This window comes from Polypterus senegalus, chromosome 18 (assembly GCF_016835505.1).
Source record: "Polypterus senegalus isolate Bchr_013 chromosome 18, ASM1683550v1, whole genome shotgun sequence".
Classification (NCBI taxonomy): domain Eukaryota; kingdom Metazoa; phylum Chordata; class Cladistia; order Polypteriformes; family Polypteridae; genus Polypterus; species Polypterus senegalus.
In genome coordinates this window covers 35073289-35095170 of record NC_053171.1, presented here as the reverse complement: position 1 = coordinate 35095170, position 21882 = coordinate 35073289, and the positions used below count along the sequence as shown (strand labels likewise).

General features: G+C 39.7%; 1 protein-coding gene across 1 annotated transcript in view; it reads left to right on the top strand.

The window, feature by feature from the left end:
• Positions 1-21226, top strand: part of LOC120518783 (cytosolic phospholipase A2 zeta-like) — a 59442-nt gene extending 38216 nt beyond the window's left edge. The window contains exons 15-20 of the mRNA XM_039741748.1: positions 11355-11492; positions 13658-13765; positions 16986-17177; positions 17640-17806; positions 18154-18340; positions 20408-21226. Of these exons, the coding sequence (XP_039597682.1) occupies positions 11355-11492; positions 13658-13765; positions 16986-17177; positions 17640-17806; positions 18154-18340; positions 20408-20649 (1034 nt within the window). The 3' untranslated portion in view covers positions 20650-21226. The remainder of the gene's footprint in view (positions 1-11354; positions 11493-13657; positions 13766-16985; positions 17178-17639; positions 17807-18153; positions 18341-20407) is intronic.
• Positions 21227-21882: the final 656 nt, after the last annotated feature.

Genomic DNA, 21882 nt, shown 5'->3' with positions numbered 1-21882 from the left:
GCGCTACCCACTGTGCCACTGTGCCGCCCTCTACAGTATATGTATGTATATTTTTAACAGTTATGAGTATAGGCTTATGTGCTCAGGGAGACGCAGTGAGGCAGAGACTGGAATCAAATGGAAAACTGCGGTTTAAAGTCGACCGCCCTAATCACTAACTTGACACTGCTGCTCAGCGGCATGTATTGTGGTGGTCTATGCAGTAAGGTGGGGGCCAAGTGTGAGACCGAACACTCGGCTAACATCACTAAGGTTTACAGGCAGTTCTTGCATCAACGGGGGTTGGAGAGGGGGGTCTTCTCTCTTTAGTTCACGCTGTAAGGAGCCGCTTACACATCTCTAGCCGTTGACTCTGCCTCACTCCTCACTCGCTAGTGGTTAGAGGAGACGCCATCTGCTCTCATTTTCCCCAGCTTTGTTTGCTTGTCCAAGTAAAGATCCTTCTCGAAGGCTCAATGGATTTAAGTGGCCTAGCAGGCCCTACATCCTGCCCTTTAAGTGCTTGTCCCTCTCCATCTCTGTGTGTGTCTCTCATTCACAAACACACACACACACAGGATGGATGATGTCTCAGGATGGCTTCACATATTCTGACAGAGTTTCTCTTTCATGCCAACAATGCCATGGCTGCTGCTGTTTAACACGCTTATTGACCTGCAACACGTTACTGGTCCATCCATTGTAAATTAAACACATATTTGATATTTTCTGTAGTAGCAGGCCTAGCAGCAAATACAACTGATTTTCCTGAACAATATGAGGACAAAAATGTTATTTGAAATAGACATAAATTTGACCAATTGAATTAAAAATCTCCATCCTTTTAAACGGTCATCCAGCATGTTCTTTGATAAACGATACATAACACGTGTCTTGCTGCTTTCACTCGCGGTCTGTTTACACTTCACTTTTTCTGGTTACGCATTCCATCTGTGTCTCATGACTTTGTGTTTTATGGATTAAGTAGCAAAATACCCACGAGAAGTAGTGTGTTAAAGAAGCAATGAAAAAGAAAAGGAAACATTTTAATAATAACGTAACATGATTAACATTGTCATTTTCATGAGTGTTGCTGTCATATATATATATATATATATATATACACATATATATAAACACACACACAAACAGATATATACATATACACACATATATACAGTATATATACATATACATCCACATATATATATATATATGCATACATATGTATATATATATGTATGTATGTATGTATGTATGTATGTATGTACTGTATATATATCTATATATATATATATCTATCTCTCTCCATATATATATATATATATATATATATATATATTAGGTGGGACTGGATTAAAAAAATTAATCTAATTAATTAGAGGCTTTGTAATTAATTAATCTTGATTCATCGCATGTAATCACACACGTAAATTTGCCCCAAAGCGCAAATGTTTTTTTTTCATTTAAAAGAGTTTTAGTGGGCGACAGAATCAAATAATAGACATGGACATGAATATCGTAAACTCAAGCTCTTTTAATTTCTGAAAAAAAATGCATTTAAACTGCATTTCAATTCAAATCAGAGTCATCCGTGGTTAAAATTGGGCAGACTTAAAAATAAAGTGGTATTCTAAGTACTTTAAGTGCATGTTCAGAATGGTATTGTCTTTACATAATAATAAGAAAACTTTCAACAATAAAGTGCAGTTTTCTTAAAAAAATAAGGCAGAAACATAAAAGTTAATTTGACCAGCTTCGTCTTTAAACTCTGAGTAACATTAGCCCAAATTATTTTGTACATTAGGCTAAAACAGTGTGATCATTGAACATTCTGTAATTAGATGTAATTAAAATTACTAACGGTCACGGAAGTCCAATGAGCCCCAATAAGAGCCACAAAGTCCGCTTTCTGTAATGCATCTAATTTTGCTTGCTTTTCAGTGTCATAAAGCTGTTGAATTTTACTTGAAATAGTCTTTCGTCACGGCAGTTGAAAAGTTGGATGACCTGACGCTAACCGTAGCACATTTTCTAACCCCCTATCTTCCAGAACTGTTAGTGGTCTACAGTCCAAAGCAATCCATTTTGCGAGAGAATTTGTAAGTTTGACCGATGTTGACTTACTAATTTTGGTCCTGAAGCCAGTCATTTCATCAGTTTTGGGCTGCCGACACCTTTTGTTGGTACTCAGACTCGTACTGCTAGTGCTAACAACATATATAGTTTCTGTGTTCGCTGTAACATGTTTTACATTTAGATGGTACCGTAAGGTTGAAGTGCCTCGGTGTTATGCAAACTCCTTTTTGCACAGTTTGCACAAAACCACGCTTTTATCAAGGCTTCCTTCGGGTAGTCGTTTGAAATGAAATTTTCCTCCGATCAGTCCTAGCAACGAGCTTTCTTCCGACTCTTACATTTTTGTAGCTCTGATGTGTGCATCAATGTAATCGGTGTACCAGGAAATCATGCATTGACAGAAGTTCCCCATTGCTTGGAATGCAAAGTGTGATTAAATGCGTTATTTTTTAACGCGTTATGGAGCACATGCATCGAAGCTTCTCAGCTGTGCTTGTGCTAAGAAAAGGAAATGTTTTAAAAATAACGTAACACGATTGTCAATATAACCTTTTGTAAGTAGTGCCTGGAGGATTCAGAGTGTGGAGAAACTCTAGAGACAGCGTGTGTATTAACTTGTGGATTTTTCTGTGAGTATTTGGTGGCAGCGTGACAAAGTTTCTTCCGCAAGACCGCGTTAGCTGCGGAGCTCAGCTCAGAGCGAAATTAGATGAATGGGAGGGGAGATGATGACGTGACTCCTCCACCCGCCTTAACTGTCAATCCCCCACAAACACAGTCTCGGAATTTGCATAAGCACAGCCCTTCACCAGCAATTTTAACTTAGTTACAAAGTGATCAAAACTCTTGTTTATATCCTGCGTCCTCTCATTAAACTTGTATCCCGCATTAGGCGTGGGCATGACAAACGCCAGCGACAGCCTGTCTATGGACTTAATTTAAACTTACGGTTTACACCATGCTTTGTTTCCACAGTAGCTGCACTTATGAATATGCTTGTATGTGTCACTCGCTTACTTCTTATTGTTTCGCTGCCTTCTCAATTATATAATGCATGTTTTCTTCAGCGCTTTTTGGAGCTCTTCCTTGTTTTCTATGTACTGCGCTCACAGTCAGTTCACGTGATTACGTGGGAGGCGTGATGATGTCACATGAAACTCCGCCCCTGACGGCCATGGAGCTGAACTCCATTACAGTATATGGAGAAAAATAGGTTCCAGTTATGACCGTTACGTGTAGAATTTCGAAATGAAACCTGCCCAACTTTTGTAAGTAAGCTGTAAGGAATGAGCCTGCCAAATTTCAGCCTTCCACCCACACGGGAAGTTGGAGAATTAGTGATGAGTGAGTGAGTGAGTGAGGGTTTTGCCTTTTATTAGTATAGATAAATCATTGGCTGTTGGTGATTATTAAACAATTTTTTGTGTTCTTATCTGTGTTTAGTAATTAGTGCTAGAAATGAGAAACTTGCTGTTGTGAGGTACAAAATCTGTACATTTTGGTTTATATTTCCATTATATTTTGTTCAAGACAAGACAACAGATGAACTACATTCAGGACAAATCAAAGCATGCCTTCTTCCCAGTTATACCTCACTTTTAAAACAGCAATTCCAACAACGAAAGGAAGACATGCTGGTGGCTCAGGCCATCAATTACTTTATAATCTGAGAAAGGATGAACATCTAATTATTTTACAGCCTGGGAAAGGAAGACATAGCGACACCTCAGAGAACATAAAGTTTTATTGTTTGGGAAAACAGACAGTGAATTCATTCATCATATTGACAGCCAGCCAATCAGAATATCTAACAATCACATCTTGCAAAACCGCCCTGGTAGAATTTTAGAACAAGTATGCCTCATTCGAGGAGCGATAAAGGAAGGAGGAAGGAAGAAGAAGGGATGAAGACGTCAGAAGAGAATAGAGCGATGGCAATGTGCAGCTGTTTCCATCTGGTCGTCAGAAAAGCATCATAAACATCTACGAGTGCTAGATCACAAGCCGCCTGCGACAGTCATCCTTGTTATCTTTACTTTTTTTTAAAATTATTATTATTATTATTACCACGTTTATTTTAACTCCACCTGTTTGTTGCCTGGTACAAGTCTTGTATTCGATTATTTAACCCACTTCCTATTGTCCAAATGACTTGAAATTTTGCACACTTACTCACTTCCGATGATAATACATGAATCAATAATCAGTTTCACTAATTGATCAATTAATCTATGTTAATTAAGAAATGAAATTTTCATATGAAGAATAGTTCAAGATTTCACCAATAGATGGCGCTAGTAATAGATATAAACATTAAAGGAAGTGTTAAAATATTGATTACAAAATTATACTAAAACAAACCCAAGACTAGAAAGTTGAAAAAAATATATATATAAATTAAAAATACTTTTTAAAAACCCATGCTTATATTAATTTAAAAAGGGTACTACAAAGTAAAAAATAAGTCTCTCATACATCACTCGTAAAATAAAAGCGTCGGCACTTTTGTTAAGATTTTAAGAAGTGTTTTTTGAATGTTGATTGATGAAAAGTGCCCATGCTATTATTTTACGAGTGATGTATAAGACTTATTTTTTTTACTTTTTAGTACACTTTTTAGTTAACTTAATATAAGCATGGGTTTTTAAAAAGTATTTTTTTATATATATTTTATTCTTAAGCTTTTTCTAAAGGCTATATATCTATATCTATATCTATATCTATATCTATATATATATCTATACTAATAAAAGGCAAAGCCCTCACTCACTCATTCACTCACTGACTCACTCACTGACTCATCACTAATTCTTCAACTTCCCGTGTAGGTAGAAGGCTGAAATTTAGCAGGCTTATTCCTTACAGCTTACTTACAAAAGTTGGGCAGGTTTCATTTCGAAATTCTACGCGTAAGGGTCATAACTGGAACCTATTTTTCTACATATAATGTAATGGAGTTGAGTTAGAGATGGCCGTGGGGGGCGGAGTTTCGTGTGACATCATCACGCCTCCTACGTAAGTACGTAGAGAACAAGGAAGAACTCCAAACAGCGATGAGCACAAAACGCCATTTCACAATTGAGAAGGCAGAAAAACATTATGAAGCAAATGATGCATACAAGCATATTCATAAGTACAGCTACTGCGGAAACAAAGCACGGCGTGAACCGTAAGTTTATATTAAATTAAGTTCATAGACAGGCTGCCACTAGCGTTTGTAATTTAGTGCCTGCCCATATAAGGCCGTCCATCAGCGGCAATCCAATACAAACACTGCGGTAAATATTCACGTGTGAAGGACTGTGCTTATGCAGAGGAAGATGAGATGGTCAGGGTGGTGTTTGGCACAAACTCATTGAAACTGCGAGAGAAACTTTTAAGTGCCGGGTCTTAGATGACATTACACGAGATGGCACCAACACAGCTGGGAACCTTCGATGCAAGAACACCAAGCGGCTCACGTGAACTGACGAGTGCACAGACAAAAGCAACAGTTCCAAAGAGTGCTGAACAAAAACCGAATTACACAATTGAGAAGGCAGCAAAAAAATATGAAGCGTCTGATACATACAATCATATTCATAAGTGCAGCTACTGCGGAAACAAAGCACATGGTGGAAAAAGTGAATGTCCCGCTAAAGGAAGACAGTGTAAAAAAACCCGTGCATGCAGTGTGTCACGGCTCAGATAAAGAAGAAGACGAGCTGTTTATTGATGCAGTAAGGAACTAATCGATGAATGAAACCTCTTATCTTTACAACGATTGACAAACACGGAATGTAACTTGAACACAACACATACAAATACAACCTGATTGAAACAAATAATGATAATCAAATCCTTGATGACAGCAACATTCAATAACACTCACAAAACAATTACTGTATATTGACAATCATGTTAAGTTATTTTTAAAATGTTCCCTTTTCTTTTTCATAACTTCTACTTCTCCACTGCGATACGCGGGTATATATATATAAATGTATATATATACCCTGATCTACAATACATACTAGCATAGACAAGCCACACGCTGTGGCTAATTGTAGAGTCTTTGTCTCTAATGCCGAATTGAGGTTCGATTCGAGAGGGATGCACTGAGTATGTACGCGCGCTACCCGATTCATTTTACCTTCGCATCTCCTTGGTTTTGGACGTATGAAAAAATATTTGGTTAACTCAGAATCATGTTACGTTATTTTTAAAATGTTTCCCTTTATTAGCACAAGCACAGCTGAGAAGCTTCGATGCATGTACTCCATAACGCGTTAAAAAAATAACGCATTTAATCACACTTTCAATTCCAAGCAAACGGGAACTTTTGTCAATGCATGATTTCCTGGTACATCCATTACACTGATGCACACATCACAGCTACAAAAATGTTAGAGTCGGAATAAAGCGCGTTCCTACGACTGATCATTTCGACTCCCGAGCGAAGCCTTGATAAAAGCATGGTTTTGTGCACACTGAAAAGCAAGCAAAATTAGATGCATTACAGAAAGCGGACTTTGTGGCTCTTACTGGGGATCATTGGACTTCCGTGACCGTTAGTAATTCTAAATACATCTAATTACAAAATGTTCAATGATCACACTGTTTTAGCCTAATGTACAAAATAATTTTGGCTAATGTTACTCAGAGTTTAAAGAGTAAGCTGGTCAAATTACCTTTTATGTTTCTGACTTATTTTTTAAGAAGAAAAACTGCACTTTATGTTGAAATTTTGGTTATTATTATTTAAAGACAATACTATTCTGAAAATGTACTTAAAGTACTTAAACTACCACTTTATTTTAAGTCTGCCCAATTTTAACCAGGGATGATATTTTTGTTTCTGTTTTGAATTCAAATGCAGTTTAAAGCTTTTTTTCAGAAATTAAAACAGCTTCAGTTTACAATATTCATGTACATGTCTATTATTTGATTCTGTCACCCACTAAAACCCTTTTAAATTAAAAAAAAAACATTTACGATTTGGGGCAAATTTACGTGTGCGATTACATACGATTAATCAAGATTAATTCTTACACAGCCTCTAATTAATTGGATTAATTTTTTAATAGAGTCCCACCTATATATATATATATATATGTGGATATATATATGTAGATTTGTATATATATGTGTATATACAGTATATATGTAGATATGTATATGTGTATATACAGTATGTATATATGTGTGTGTGTATATATACAGTATGTGTATATATGTATATATATAACTGTGTGTATATATATATATACATATATATATTTATATATATGTATATATATGTTTATATATGTGTCTGTGTGTATATATATATATATATATATATATATATATATATATATATATATGCCAGCAACACTCATGACAATGACAAAACAATTACATTGTCAATCATGTTACGTTATTATTAAAATGTTTCCTTTTCTTTTACTTCTCGCTGCCAATCGCAGGTATTTTACTATATATATATATATATATATATATATATATATATACATATATATACAGATATACAGATATATATATAAATATATATATATATAAATAGATAGATATGACAACAACACCCATATCAATGACAAAACAATTACATTAACAATCATCTTACGTTATTTTTAAAATGTTTGCTTTTCTTTTCATAACTTCTTTAACACACTACTTCTCCCTGGCTGGTATTCTGCTAGTATATATATATATATATATATATATATATATATCCAGAGTTTACTATCAGTCCTATTTTCTATTATTCTTTGTTCCAGGGGTATTATTCCTGCAATAAATACCATGCTGCTTTTAACTTTCTATGCTTTGTCTTAATGTCTAGAGTGATTGAAATAATAAGGTAGATTTCTTTGAGCACCTGGTGCAGCCGGAGGTTTGCCATTACCTCTTTGCTGCGAGCTTTATTAAGGGCTGCGGGTGAGAGCTCCACCCCAGAGTAGGGAACAGTACGTAAAATAAGGCATTCTTGGCTGATAAATGGCCTATAGTCAAGAGTGCTGAGCCTTTGTATGTTTAAATGTATTCTTGTAGACCAAAGTAATATTTAGGTCTGAGATATCGTTACATCATCGCATGTTGTTCGTGCCGATAATAAGTAAGTCTTTTGAAGTGCTGAGAGAGTGACAGGTTGTGTTATTCCTAAAGCAGAGAGTGCCAGTGGTTAACCAGCTGTATGTTTGTCATTCATGGGGCACTGTTGTGATTAGGTTCTTTGTGCATGCCTGTAAATATTTATGCGTGTGTTTAATCTTAAAGTGCAACAGTAGACCAACCCAGTAACAAACTTGACAAGCGTAAATGGGTAAACAAATGATAACACACTTGCCTAAACTAAAGTGTTGCCAAAACATTTTATGAGGGACAAATGGAGCATTTCTTACTGTGGCGGACACCCAGAGTATGGAAGGACCAGAGGAGAGAGTATTTGCAAGATCGTTTCTCCCCTGGACTAACATAGGGCAGCCCCCTTGGCTTGCAGCGGGACCAAGGGTTGTGAGCATGGAAGCTCAACCCTGCTGGGGCCCATGGCCACCACCAGGGGGCACCTGGACTTTTACAGGGCCCTATTTGGCAGCACTTCCGCCAATCTCATAACTTCGTTGGGCGCCTGGAGTCCTTCTGGGTGCCTTTATAGAAGGAGCCAGTCACCGCCACTCAAGGGCCTGAGTCAGGAGGAGGAGGAAGATGAAGCTCTTGAGGAGGAGTGGAGGCGAAAGGGCTGTGGCCTTGGCTTGTGCTGGACTGTGCTTAAATAAATAAACCGTGTGCTGTGTGGCAAAGTCGTGTCCTGCCTCTCTGTGTCGGGGATAGGGTGGCTGTACATGCCCTGGGCTTCACATTACTCATTTACTCTTCTGTAGTGAGACAAAGGTGTCCTTTTGTGATCATGACTTTCACAAAGCATCAGTAACGTGTTTATTCGTCTGTGCAGTATGGACTAGTTAAAGAACTTCACTTTGAAACGGTCAGAAGTGGCTTAACTAAGACCTGTTTCTCTTGATATTGTTAGTTTTTCCAGAGTATGAATGGCTCCTAATATTCCACACTGCACAGAGATGAATAACAGATTTCCGCATGTTTTATAGACATAATTAAGACCAAATGAAGCCTTTATTAAGGTCTTATTATGTAAACGTCAGTGAGTAATAGATGCAGTTTTACTAACATTTCCTTGCTTATTTTTCTTCCTTTGGCTTGTCCGCAGCAGCCAATGCACATTTGTCTGAGGATTGTATCACATATTTCGCTTTAGGAGTACACTACTGTTTTTAGTGATGTTTGACTGCTTTTCTAAGGTTGCAGAATTTGTCCTTCTGCAGAAGATAGCAGCGTCTAATGAAACTGTTGTTTCTTTGGAGCTTGTGTGTAATTTATAGGTTTCTGCAGGCAGGGCCGGATTAAAATGAAATTGCGCCTGATACTGCAGCTCAAAAAAGGCCTCTTTTTTTCTCGGCATTGGTGCATTTGACACTCGCCGTACATGCGCACTCAGACCAACCCCAAGGAGCCTTAATTGCTTGCAATGCAACCAGCCAGCCTTTATTGAACATGAATAATAATAACAACGTAGTATTGTAACAACTCGAGATTAACATCAAACTATGTAACATCAACATTCAATAGCAATTGTCTGAAAAGTGCACTTAATGCAGAAAAGGCTAAACCAGATCAACTTAACCTAGGCATATTGTCACCCTAACTACTGCGCTAGTGCTGCTTACTTATATTGCTGTTTTTCAAGCCATAGCAAGCACGAATTCTTCGATAGTATCAGTGAAGTCAAGGCTGTGCAGCAGTTCATGCTCAATGCTCATAAGCGCCAGCATGCTTAGCCTTTCCTGTCCCATTGAGGACCGCAGCCCTCCTTTGACTTTTCCCAACTTTAAGAAGCTCCGCTCGCCAGAAGCATTGGACACCATCATGCACAGATAGATGCGCAACCCAATCTCGACATTTGGAAATGTCTGGAAAGATTCAACGATGACAAAAGCCTGTACATGGTAAGCTCTGCTGATTTGTTCACAGTCACCGGTTTCTGAGTGCACATAAATGCAGCAAACTGTATCAGCTTAGCCACCAGTGTGTCCTCCAAGTCATCTCGATATGAGGAAACGAGATTCTTAGCTTTGTCCTTGATCTGCTCAATGCTCAATGAATTTGCAGAGACATTGGGTCAAAGTAACTCAGTTCAGGCTCTTGAGGGTAAACATTTGTCCACGATTTAAATTTCATAATAGACCAGAATCCTGTCGAGGATTTTAAAATTTCTAAACATCCATGCTGGGCCCGCAGGCCAGCTTTTAGTTTTACCTTTACAGATAACCATTTAAATAGCCATCGATTTTTACTGTACAACTAACTTTCAAGGTGAAAAATTTACTATGTGGCTCTTACAGAACAATAATAAAGTGGCAAGAATCCCCAAGATATTGCAAAAAATGCAGCTAAATTACTAAGTAAACTGTTTAGTGTAAAATTGATAGCATTAACTTGAAATCTTAGCTTAACAATAAACACAACGACGTTATACTTACCTCACAGCGCAAAGACCAATAGTAACTGTATAATAAGTAACGCTGTGTCTAGGCGTCCGAAAGTTGGACTCCAAATTTAATTCTTAAGAATTATTTTGAAGTTAATATAGCAAAGGAAAACTGTTCAACTTCCGGAAAATTCTCGTCTGTTTTCATCTGGGCCTATTTCAGGAATGGGCCTAATGCTGCAGCATCAATAGCACCCACCTTAATCCGGCCATGTCTGCAGGATATAGCTTTGGGTTCCATTCAGATTTGGTGAAATGTTTTATAGCAAAACTCTCTGTACTGCTGATCCCCTTGACATCACCGTAAACTAAAGGTTACAAGGAAATCCTTCTCTCTAGCAAAGCGAGAATGTCGCTGTTTGTTTATATGGCAATTTGTTCCGGGGGCCTTTTGGATTCCTATCACAACTTAAAAGTTGAAGTCCTGTAATGCTCTTTATTTTTAGGGTAGAATTTGACTTTTGGGTTGCAGTTTTTGTTGATCTCTAGACTCGGTGTGTTTGATCTTTTCATCTATTCATCAACCTTTAGAGTTAGGGCCTTATCTGATAAGAAGTGACACAGATACTAAGGTGTGCAATCAGAATAAGCCAGCAAACTGCACCAGACGAGTGCTTTAGGCCGAGCACTACACACTGTGAACTCCTGGACTCCGGCCATTTTCTTTCTTTCCATCAGTGTTGAAGTTCTGCTTGACAGGCTTGAGACACAGCACTGCCATTTTCTCTTCATTACTCTTTTCCCCCTACAGAATGGTGCGAGTTCACCCCCCATGAAGTTGGCTTCCCCAAGTATGGCGCCTTCATCCGTTCTGAAGATTTTGGGGGCGAGTTCTACATGGGGCACCTGATTAAGAAGCATGCCGAGAGTCGGATTCCGTTCCTGCTGGGTAAGATTTTGAGTGGGAGCCATGTTGAATGTTGTTGAGTGAAAACTAGATTAGTGCTCAGTGAATAATTGAAGCCCCATTCTGATAACTGTGTTAGTAACATCACTTGGGAGTGGCTCTGTCTGGTATCAAGGAGTGGCTGAAATGTTAACTATTTGAGGTTTTGAGAAATTATTACTCTCAAATTTTGAAGAAAATTGAACCAGCATCAACGAGACTGCATCTTGATGTTTTGAAGAGTCAGTAGAAGGTGCGTAGAGTATAGAGAGGTTCTCCATTTTAAAATCTTTATTACAAGGTGTGACAAACACATGTTGGGAAGACAGATTTGCTCCTAATTCTTGAAAGCACTTTGAGCTACATTATTTGTATGAAAATATGCTATATAAATAAAGGTTGTTGTTGAAATGTAGTTTTATGGATAGGTCGTGGTTAAGATTTCGCCTATACAGAGATTTGTACATTACTGTGAAGGAGGGTCGTGATCTGGTTGTTGTTGCCAGTTCTTAGTTAGTAGTTTATCAAACTAGTTAAAGACAGGTAACTACCTTGCAAGGTACAGCTTGTTAGCATTTTCAGGGCACTTATAGTGTACTAAAAGCCCCTAAAGGACATTTTTAAATGAACTCTACAGTGGTAAATATTTAATTGTAGCGACCAGTGTCGCTGTATAATTCCCACAGGACTCCTTTTAAATCTATGCTGTGAGGTTTCTAAACTCTTTTAGGATTCCTACCAACGGGACGACACAGTGAAGAGCATCCCAAAGCACGATTGCCGTGTCTGGGGAAGACCGCTTATTCATTGCCGGGGCAACTGCAGGCCCCTTAGTGCTGCAGTGGCTCGCCGTGAAAGCAAATCCGAGTCAATCCCAGTCGCGTTATAAGCGCCTGTTGCTAATAGGTAATGCAGGGAACAGCACTACTTGGCCACTAACATGACCACAACTCTGCCTGATTGCTGTGTCGGTGTATAAGAGAGTGGCAGATCCCGCTACAGTAAATAACCCTGCTGTTCCTGTTTCACGCTGAATAAAGCTGGTTTTGCTAAAGTCCTGATACTCAGCCTCATGTTTTGGAGGGCAAGACAGGGACTCGCATGACAATGCCATAAGGGATATCATTTTAGTACTGAAGATTGGAATAAGCATTTGAGGAATAAGGGTTTTCAATTTTAGAATTTTAAATGTTTGTTCTTTCAGTTGCTGCATACATTTGAATATGTTTAATTTGATTTTTAAGCTACAGAGGAGCCAGTGAGGATGCAGACAGTGAGACACAGTCGTGTCACATCAGAAAATGTATCTACTGCTATTAGTGCGAAATTGCATGTTGGTGGAGGGTGTTTAAAAAAAAAATAGTTTTTAAGCTCATTAAAATGGGAAAAAAGAATTAGATATGTGGCAGTGGTTTGCAGTGTACCTACTGAGGGTGGAAATTGATAGATATTTGCTTACTGCCGGGTGGAATTAGCAAAAAAAGAGCAATTGAAGTAGGCACCTCATGACCTTACTCAGGCTAAGCTGACATTAATAACAAACGCAAAGGTTACCTAAAAGCTGAATGACCAAATAAATATTGATTTTTGTCAGGATGTTCAACCAGGTAACATAGTGTCTGTCAAAGGATTTAATGAATTTATGTTGCGCTTGGTTGACACTTTGAAGCCTGAATGTTCAACTCGATATTTCATAATGTGGGATTTAAATGTAGTGCCTTGAAATGCACTAGAGTTGGTTTTGTGTAGAAAGAGAATGCAAGTAGGATTAAAATAAATAAATAAACCTCTGTGACCCTTTAATTTGTCGAATTCATATCTTTTAAAGAGGACGATGAGATTCTCTTTGGATACAATTCAGAATGGAATGGGAAGTGGTGAAGGGCATGTGGTCAGACCACTTATAATGACAGAGAGATGCAATTTATCCCAGTCCATATTCTGAATTTATGATAAGCTAATCACTTTACGAGTATTTGGGCAAAGAGACCGTGAATACTGAGCCAAAATGGTTTGTATTCATTGCAAGCATAAAATGAACACACCCACACACAACATCATATTGAAAGACTGCTGACCAAATTTGGCCTCCGTGCCATGGACTAAGACGAGGACTGACCTTGTGGAGCTCTGAGGTGTAATTCATTGTCCTACCTTATCTTCTGCAGGTTTATGGAGCAGCATCTTTTCGACTAACTTGGCTCAGGTGTGGACCTCCTTGACTGGCTCTGTTCCACACTGGCTTCAGTGGCTGACAGACACTGTGCTCAACCGAGGTATGTGAAAGCTCCTCCGGGCCTGGCTGGAGAGTACACCATCTGAATTTTCTGATCTCCCGTATTTCAAGATATGCACTTTCTAAAAGAAATCATTCATACTGGGTGTGTACATAGATTTCCATGCCAAGAGCAAACAATTGGGTCATTGTGGCTTTCTCTTTGAAGAGGTGCTTTACCTAGCAGTGAGCTTATCTTCATTCAATTTAGAATATTTTTAACAATCAGCCTTTGTTAACTAGTCTCATGGCTGCAAGATTAGCATGAAATTCATTGTTAAAAATGAGGGTAGCACACTGGCTGCATGATAAGACAAAAAAAGGACAAAATAAGAATAAACATGGTGACTGGCAGATTTTTTGTATATATGTGTATATATACACACGCACATTTTTAAAATTATTTATATAAATAATGTACACACTAGCTGCATGTGGTCTTCAGGACAAGAAAAGCCAACCCAAAGACTACCTAGCAGTTTAACTATATTTGTGAACTTGGAGAGGCGTCAGGTAACTCTTAAGAGTTACCCAGGGCTGAGCACGTGGACCCACCTGTGCTTGCTGGCCCACTGGTTTTCGTAAGAAGACTCCATATCTTAGCCGTATCGCTGGGAGATGAGTTCTATTAATCTTTGTCTCGAGGAATTTCCTCCAGATAGACAATGGTTTTTATAGTGAAAACTTCAAGCCTTGTCCTTCGTTTGCTGAGGTGTTTCACTTGCACGCTGTTGAGCTGCAGTGATTACTTTGTTTCGAAGTTGCGTCTCTGCATCTGTGTCATTGGTACAATGTCGTTGTTACGTGATGGCGTTTGCCTGACACAGGTCTTCTATAGCAAGTGCCAAAAAATGTAAAAGTGCATGCATGCGCCTTCTTGTGGCTGTGGTTGAGCGTGAGCAGTCCAGACCGCTCCATACACACACACACACACACAGAGGTCTTTCATTGATAAATCTCTAATACATAAAGGACACCATTTTTGTAATGTAGAGAATGTGTGAAATGACTCTTTGGGGAGCAAGACTGACATACATGTTTGCATTTTTCTGACAAATACCTGAAAAGTAAAATAAAACACTGAAACTTACCAGGTTGGTGAATGCAAACAGTTAAATGCCAATCCTAAACCCGCCATCAGTGTTAGATACTGTCGCAGATTGGGGGCAGTATCGCTCTCTTGAACCCCTGTCCAAGACTCCAGACACCAAGTAAAAATCCAAATATTGAATTTATTCTTCTGCAACAGTGCACAAAGCACCCTTTCTTCCACAATACTCATAAATCAAACACAATTACAATACTAAACAATCCTCCGACTCCCAGACACGTTGCCCTCCTACCACCCAGCTCAGCTCAACGCTCTGGTGTCTTTCTTATTCTTTTATATCCCCTGACCTGGAAGTGTTCCCACAGTCCTTCAGTTCATAATTCCTTTTTACTTCTGGGTCAGATAAAAAGTCCTTCTTCACCCTGGAAGCACGTCACTTCCGCAGTCACTTTGCCTATGACGCACTTCCGGGTTATAGGGCACCTGTGACTCTCTGGGCCTCTCTGCAGTGTCCTCTATTGGCCCCTGGGGTATCCAGCAGGATTGTAAGGGAAAACTTCATAGTTCATGATTCCCTGCTGGCATCCAGGGCACCTCCATGCTGGCAGCCTGGGGGTATTGGCCGTGATGACAAGCCGGCCATAGATCACAATACTAAGGTAGGAGCTGATCCTGGACAGCATGTTAGTTGATCACAGTCGCCGATCTTTTTAGCCTGCACATTTTAGATGTGGAGGGAAATGGGAGTACCGCAAAGAGGAACAAAAAATTCAGACATGTAGAGAACATGGAATCTCCAAACAAGCTTTTATTTAGTTGGGAGTCAAATTCAGAAAACTTGATGTGGAGTAGAACAGATCTAACTCTGTGCTGCACAAGCCATATATGTGAAAGGGGCAATGTGAATTTATCTATATATTAAAAGGCAGTAGTTAGTTCTGCTGCCTTGCTCCAGGCTCAGGTTCAAAGCCCAGCTCGGTCACCATCTCTGTGGAGTTGATATGTTCTCTCCATTTCTGCATGGATTTTTCCTACATACTCAAGATTTCTTTCCTCAAATGTTAAAGATATGTGGATAAGGTTAATGAGTGACTCGAGTACACTCGCCCCAGTAGGAGTGAGTGACTATGTGCTCGTGTCTGATGCTGCCAGGATAGGCTCTGGAAACCCAGGACTCTGTATTGATATAAGCTGGCCTGGAAACTCTGTGAATGAGTTATTGAACAGACAGAAAGCTCTTCATCTAATGAACATTAGAATATTTTATTTACTTGAAATGGCAGAGAAGTTTGACTATAACATATAAAAAGAATTTTGATAATTTGTAAATCTTTTTAATTTGATTCTCCATTGACTAATTAGTTTCTTGGAATAAATATTGTCTCCACTTAGTGTACTTAAAGAGGCAACTCTTTTATGATATGCATTTCTTGTTGAGGTGATATTTGTTGTTCCTATTGCCCCTTTCCTGTTCCTTTATATTTTGTATTTTGACTGAGCAGAATTATTTTAGGCATTTTCAAAGTAGTAATCCTTATAATTCGACATACCGTATACACTCGTGGATAAGTTCTCCCGAGGATATGTCGGAACTTGATTTTACAGTATAATTTCTGGTATTTTATAATGTCATCATATAAGTCGAATGCAGAAAACTCATGGCCTTCTATGTGGGTATGGCAATGCGCTGTATCATCGTGTGCTCCTAACCCCTCTCTGTCTCTCTCTCTATTGTGCCTTCATGACCACACGGTCTACCCGAACTATTCCAAAGCAACGTTTGCAGTGATTTTTGGTTTTTGTATCTCACACCCTTATACACCTTTATCGTAGATCATTCCTTATCTACGATGGAGCATTTGGTCAGAAGAAAATATGAAGTTGGTTTTAAATTAAACGTCGTTAAAGTAGTGAAAGGAATTGGTAACTGCACTGTTGCAATAAAATTCGATGTATCTGTGAAACTGGTGCGAGATTGGAGGAGGCAAGAAGATGTAAAAAACAAAAAATTTAAGTGTCGCATTTTTGAACGGGTGTATAAGTCATGGTCTGATTTTTTGATCGATTTTTTGGGTTTCAAGACCCGATTTATATGTGAGTATATATGGTAATAAAATGCTGAGAGTGTTCCTTTTCAGTGCTTTAATTCTAATTTTCTCCCTAAACTTAGAGAATGCTCCAGAGCAGACGAAGGTGCCCACAGTTTTAGACACATTCTTCATCACTCCCACCAGCATCATCACTCATTTTCTTGAGGAGGTCTTGACCGACCGGCCTGTCATCAGCCACAGCTACAACTTCCTACGGGGCTTCACTCTGCACCGGGACTACAGTCGGAGCAACCAATTCACTGCTTGGAAAGGTGACCACATCGGACACAAGCTCTGTGCATATTAGAACTTGTAAAGTAGCCATCGCTTAAACGGCATACACTTCGTATGAGACACTCTCATTGGAGTCTGCCGAGGGATATTCATAGCTGCTGGGGAGCAGCATCTCCAACCTAAGGCTTTCTCCCTACTGTGGGGTAAACTGAGGGTTCACTCTAAAAATTTCTACCCCAGGTGCCCAATGTGGAACACAGTGGTCACTCTGGGAAATATTCTACCAGGTGCCCACTCCTTTTGAGAAGTAAGCATTTTATGAGGGGTGGGTGACTTCAAATCTACTGACAAGTCAAAGGTTAAAGATAAGATTATCGACAATATTAAAAGTTTCAATAATGTAGAAAACCTTCATGGTGATGCTAATGGAAACAACAGATGTGGTTATTTGTCAAAATGTTCACAAATCATGACATGAATTCTTCTTCTGCTTGCATTAGTAAAACACTTGGATGCATTCCCCAACCAGCTAACCCCCACCGACCCAAAGCTACACCTTGTTGATTCAGGATTCTCCATTAACACTGGCTTCCCACCACTGCTGAGGCCAGAGAGGAACGTAGACGTCATTCTCTCCTTCAACTTTTCCTGGGGAGACCAATTTAAGGTAACGCAGACTGAAAACAAGAAAAACAAAAGGGTGCATGCCATTGGGAGAGGGTGGGTACTGTCTGTGTGGGGTGCCTAGAGCTGAAGGCTTCTGAGGGTGGTCAGCACCATAAGGATTTGAAGATTCTTCTAAGAAGCTGTAGCTACACAACCAAGAGAGAGCACACTTTGTTATTTCATAGCATCTTCAGCAGTCTTACTGACCATAAAGGCCAGTATAGAAAACCAGAGAACATATGCTTAATTGGTAATGTGTTAACTGGACTTCCCTGGCAGCACTTAATGATGTTGTCTCTTTCTGAGGGTACTTCGTTTTTGGTAATGTCTTCCTGTCTCTTTCCACAGGGGCTCAAGCTTACTGAGCAGTACTGTTCAGATCACCGCTTGCCTTTTCCTCGGGTGAACCTTGCTGAAGTTGAGCAGCAGCCTCTGAAGGAGTGTTATGTCTTCAGTGATGAGAATAATCCACATGCACCCATTGTTCTTCATTTCCCAATGGTTAACGCTACATTCCAGACATTCAAAGCCCCCGGTAAGTCGCAAACAGCTTTTCAGAAAAGGCTTACTGCAATCCACAGGTGGATCAGACTTAGCCTAACCATCACATCCAGCAGCAGGCCTTATGGGGCATCCAGGCAAGTGTTAGAGCTGAATGTCCCAATAATTCATTCTTTTGTGCCTACTGACTGGCTAACGAGACAGCCCACCCATCTGTACTTTTGCTGTAGTGTTGGCTAAAGAGCTCTGGTGAGGATTTTAAAAAATAATAATAATACTGCAACCTCCTACATAGTTAAGGTAAAAAGGGTAGACTCCTCACCCACATGAACATGGCATTGAAGTGTCTTTCAAGAGAAGAGAACAGAACTCTTCCAGCGCTGCCACGATTTGGAAACCGTTCAGAGAGCAAACTCCACAGAAAAGGCCAAATGAAACTTAAGGACTTTGGATTTTGTCAAACATGTTAATATTTCCAAATTTCTTACAATAAGAATAAAAAAATACAGTCAATTAAACAATTAGATCAGTTTAAAAATAAGAACGAGGTGCCAATTGTGAATCGGTTGGCATGAAGACCTGCTGGCACAGGGGACCCCAAGGCCTTGTAGTGTATCAATAGTTACAGTGCTGAGTTCTGGGGCTGGCTGATATTTCTCTGTCTTGAATCGTCGTTTCTGAGAAGACCCTTGTTCTGATTTATATGATAGCTGGTGCTGTGTTTTTACCTTTCAGGTTTAAGTGAAAACAGTAACAGCTAGGAGATTCGAGCCACCAAATGTTTGTTTTGGCCCAGTGCAGCAGTTAGCACAGTTGCTTCACACCTCGAGAGGCCTGCTTTCAAATCCCCTTCCCAAGCTCGGGAATAAACAGGATTCATTTTACCGAAGGTATACAGATTGCATGCTTCATGCAGTTGCAGCAAACGACACAGATGAACATGGACTTGTGAACAAGGCTTTATTGAGCAAAAGCAATGCCTTCTTTTCCACCCCACAAACTCCTTTTAAAATCCCCCACAACCCCTTTAGTGACTTTAGCAATTATGAAATTGACTGTGAAAGACACTTTAGTCTCAGTTTTGTAAAAACTGTACAAATTGAAGCTTACCTGATTTGCTACTACTAGTGACACATAGATGACACTTTATTTGTACTAAAGAATAATTTAGATTTTACAGAAGCTTAAGTAATATGATAACAAACAACAACCACCTCCTGCGAACAGAGACCAGAATTCCAAACCGTGACTAAAGATAAGGGAGACGTCCCAGTGAGACATTATGCAGATGTATAGCTATTGGCATGAAGGAGCCCCAGTAGCATTTCACAACACACTTCTGCTGAATAATTCATTGGCTGGAAGTCCTCAGTGTGTCAGAGAGAGGATGTGTAGCATTGTTCATAATGGCACTCAGTTTGGTTTTAATTCTCTCCTTTCCTATGGGGGTCCAGATTGTGTCCTATAACTGAAGTTTTGTTTCTAATCAGCTTGTTGATTTAGTGGGCTGCTTTTGAAGTGAATTTACTGGTCCAGCAGACAACAGTTGGGATTCTTTTGCAGAGTTTCTTTTGTCCAGTTCAGAGTTGCCAATTAACCTAACACCTGTGTCATATAAAAAGAGGAATACTGTGGGGAGAACATACAAAAGCTACACCTGGTGTGGAATTTGAAACCATGACACCAGATATGTGAGACTGCAGCAATAAACTCTGAGTCACAGTTTGAAACAAACACACAATGAAAAATTAAGTTTTCACACATAAAATAAATGAAGGATATGCTTCAGTAACTAGAAAGTTATTCCTGCACCGTGTTGGATGTTATTCAGACACATGCCCGCCTTGTTTCCTGTGGCACTGAACCTTTGCCCATTGTGTCTTTTTGATCAGGCCTCTGCCTGGCACACACCTCCCCGCATGACTGGAGGTGTTCCTAATATCCCATAATAAGGGGAGCGTGGCTCACCTGCTCTCTGACTATTAGGAGTTTTCTTATTTGAAACCCAAGAGGAGGTCAGAGGGTGTTGGGCAGTGCAGCGGGATCTCCTTGTCTTGGCTCATGGTGTCCTCTTTATTTGTTTTTGTCATGGACTCCACAGGTCTTGCGCGTCTTACTGAACAGGAGGTGACAGATGGCCAGGTAGATGTCCACAGTAAACAATCTGCCTACAGGACATTTGACGTGAGCTACACACCTGAAGAATTCACACAGCTGGTGACCCTGAGCTGCTATAATGTCCTCAATAATGAGGAGGCGCTCCTCAAGGTCCTACAGCAAGCCCTGGAGAGAAAAAGAAGAGCAAGGGGGCAGCCGCCAAAGCCTAAGCAGTTTAGTCCTTGATATTCCAGAGCCCACGCCCATCCAGCCTCCGTATTTGGATGAAATGGAGTGAGCCCTTCTTTGGTTACACTTTGCATCAACACAAGCACAGAAATAGAAAGATTGTTAAATATGACTTTCCAGGTGAATATGTCTACTGGTCAGATACCCTCACAAAACATGACCTCTTCACGAATTGGTGGTCTCGTTCAGTCCAAACTGCAGTGATGGACGGGGATCATTGCAGGGCTGGTTCTTGGTCTGGACTGACTAATGCCAGGCTACTCTAAGCCTCGCTAGGTTCCAGAAATGGTAAAGTGGGTAAGAAAATGAATGGAGTCTGCTCATCGATGCTGTGAATCCTCGACAATGTGAAGCCATTAATGGAGTGTTACTAGAACTGAACGCACACTTCTACCTTATGCCCTTCTAAAACTGAATGCACACTTGAATGTCTTGTCTAAATAAACAGGAGACCATAAATGGCTATTCTATCAAAACGGACACAAATCGTGTATGTTTGTAAGAACGGCAGGTTTTAAATTTGTATTTGTTAAAGCCACATTTTGAATTAATAAAGGATGTTATAACCAACAAAGCTGACATTTTTGAAAATGTTTGTTGCAAAATGCAATTTGTTTTCTTCATTAGCATAGCGAAACGCCCGTTCATTAAAACAAGCTCAGTAGTACGTCCGTCTGTTCCGATCGCATCATGCACTCACGAACCACTGTTCACCACATACACCTTACATCCATCTTTCTTTTTACGTCTTGTTGCCTTTTTTTCATCTGACGTGCCAGCCCTGTTGTGGATGCTGGATGACGTGACACACCGATGTACGCCACACGGTTTACTATCTGACGCCGGCCACTTGCCTTTGTCATCCGACATTCCCAACCTCTTATAAATTCCGATCAACATTATGCCTGGGTAAGGGCACAGATGCCAGCCAGACAGATAGATGTTTTATATAGAGAGAGGTATTGCCAGATAGCCCCATGATCCTGCATTTCCCAATCTGACCACTTTGTGCTGCTTTGACAAATTTTAAGGCGACTTTGGATGAGATATTGGGGCAATTTGGCTGACCTTTCGTTGCACTTGCGCAGGGGCAGTGAGAGGAGTGGTACTAGGAACGAAGAAAGTTTAGCTCTTAAGGTGGGCCTGGGGGTCTTGTGTGCAGGTAACTGTGATTTTTGCCAATTTAGTTCTGCTGTATTCCAATGGTACTACAAATAATGAATCTGTTAC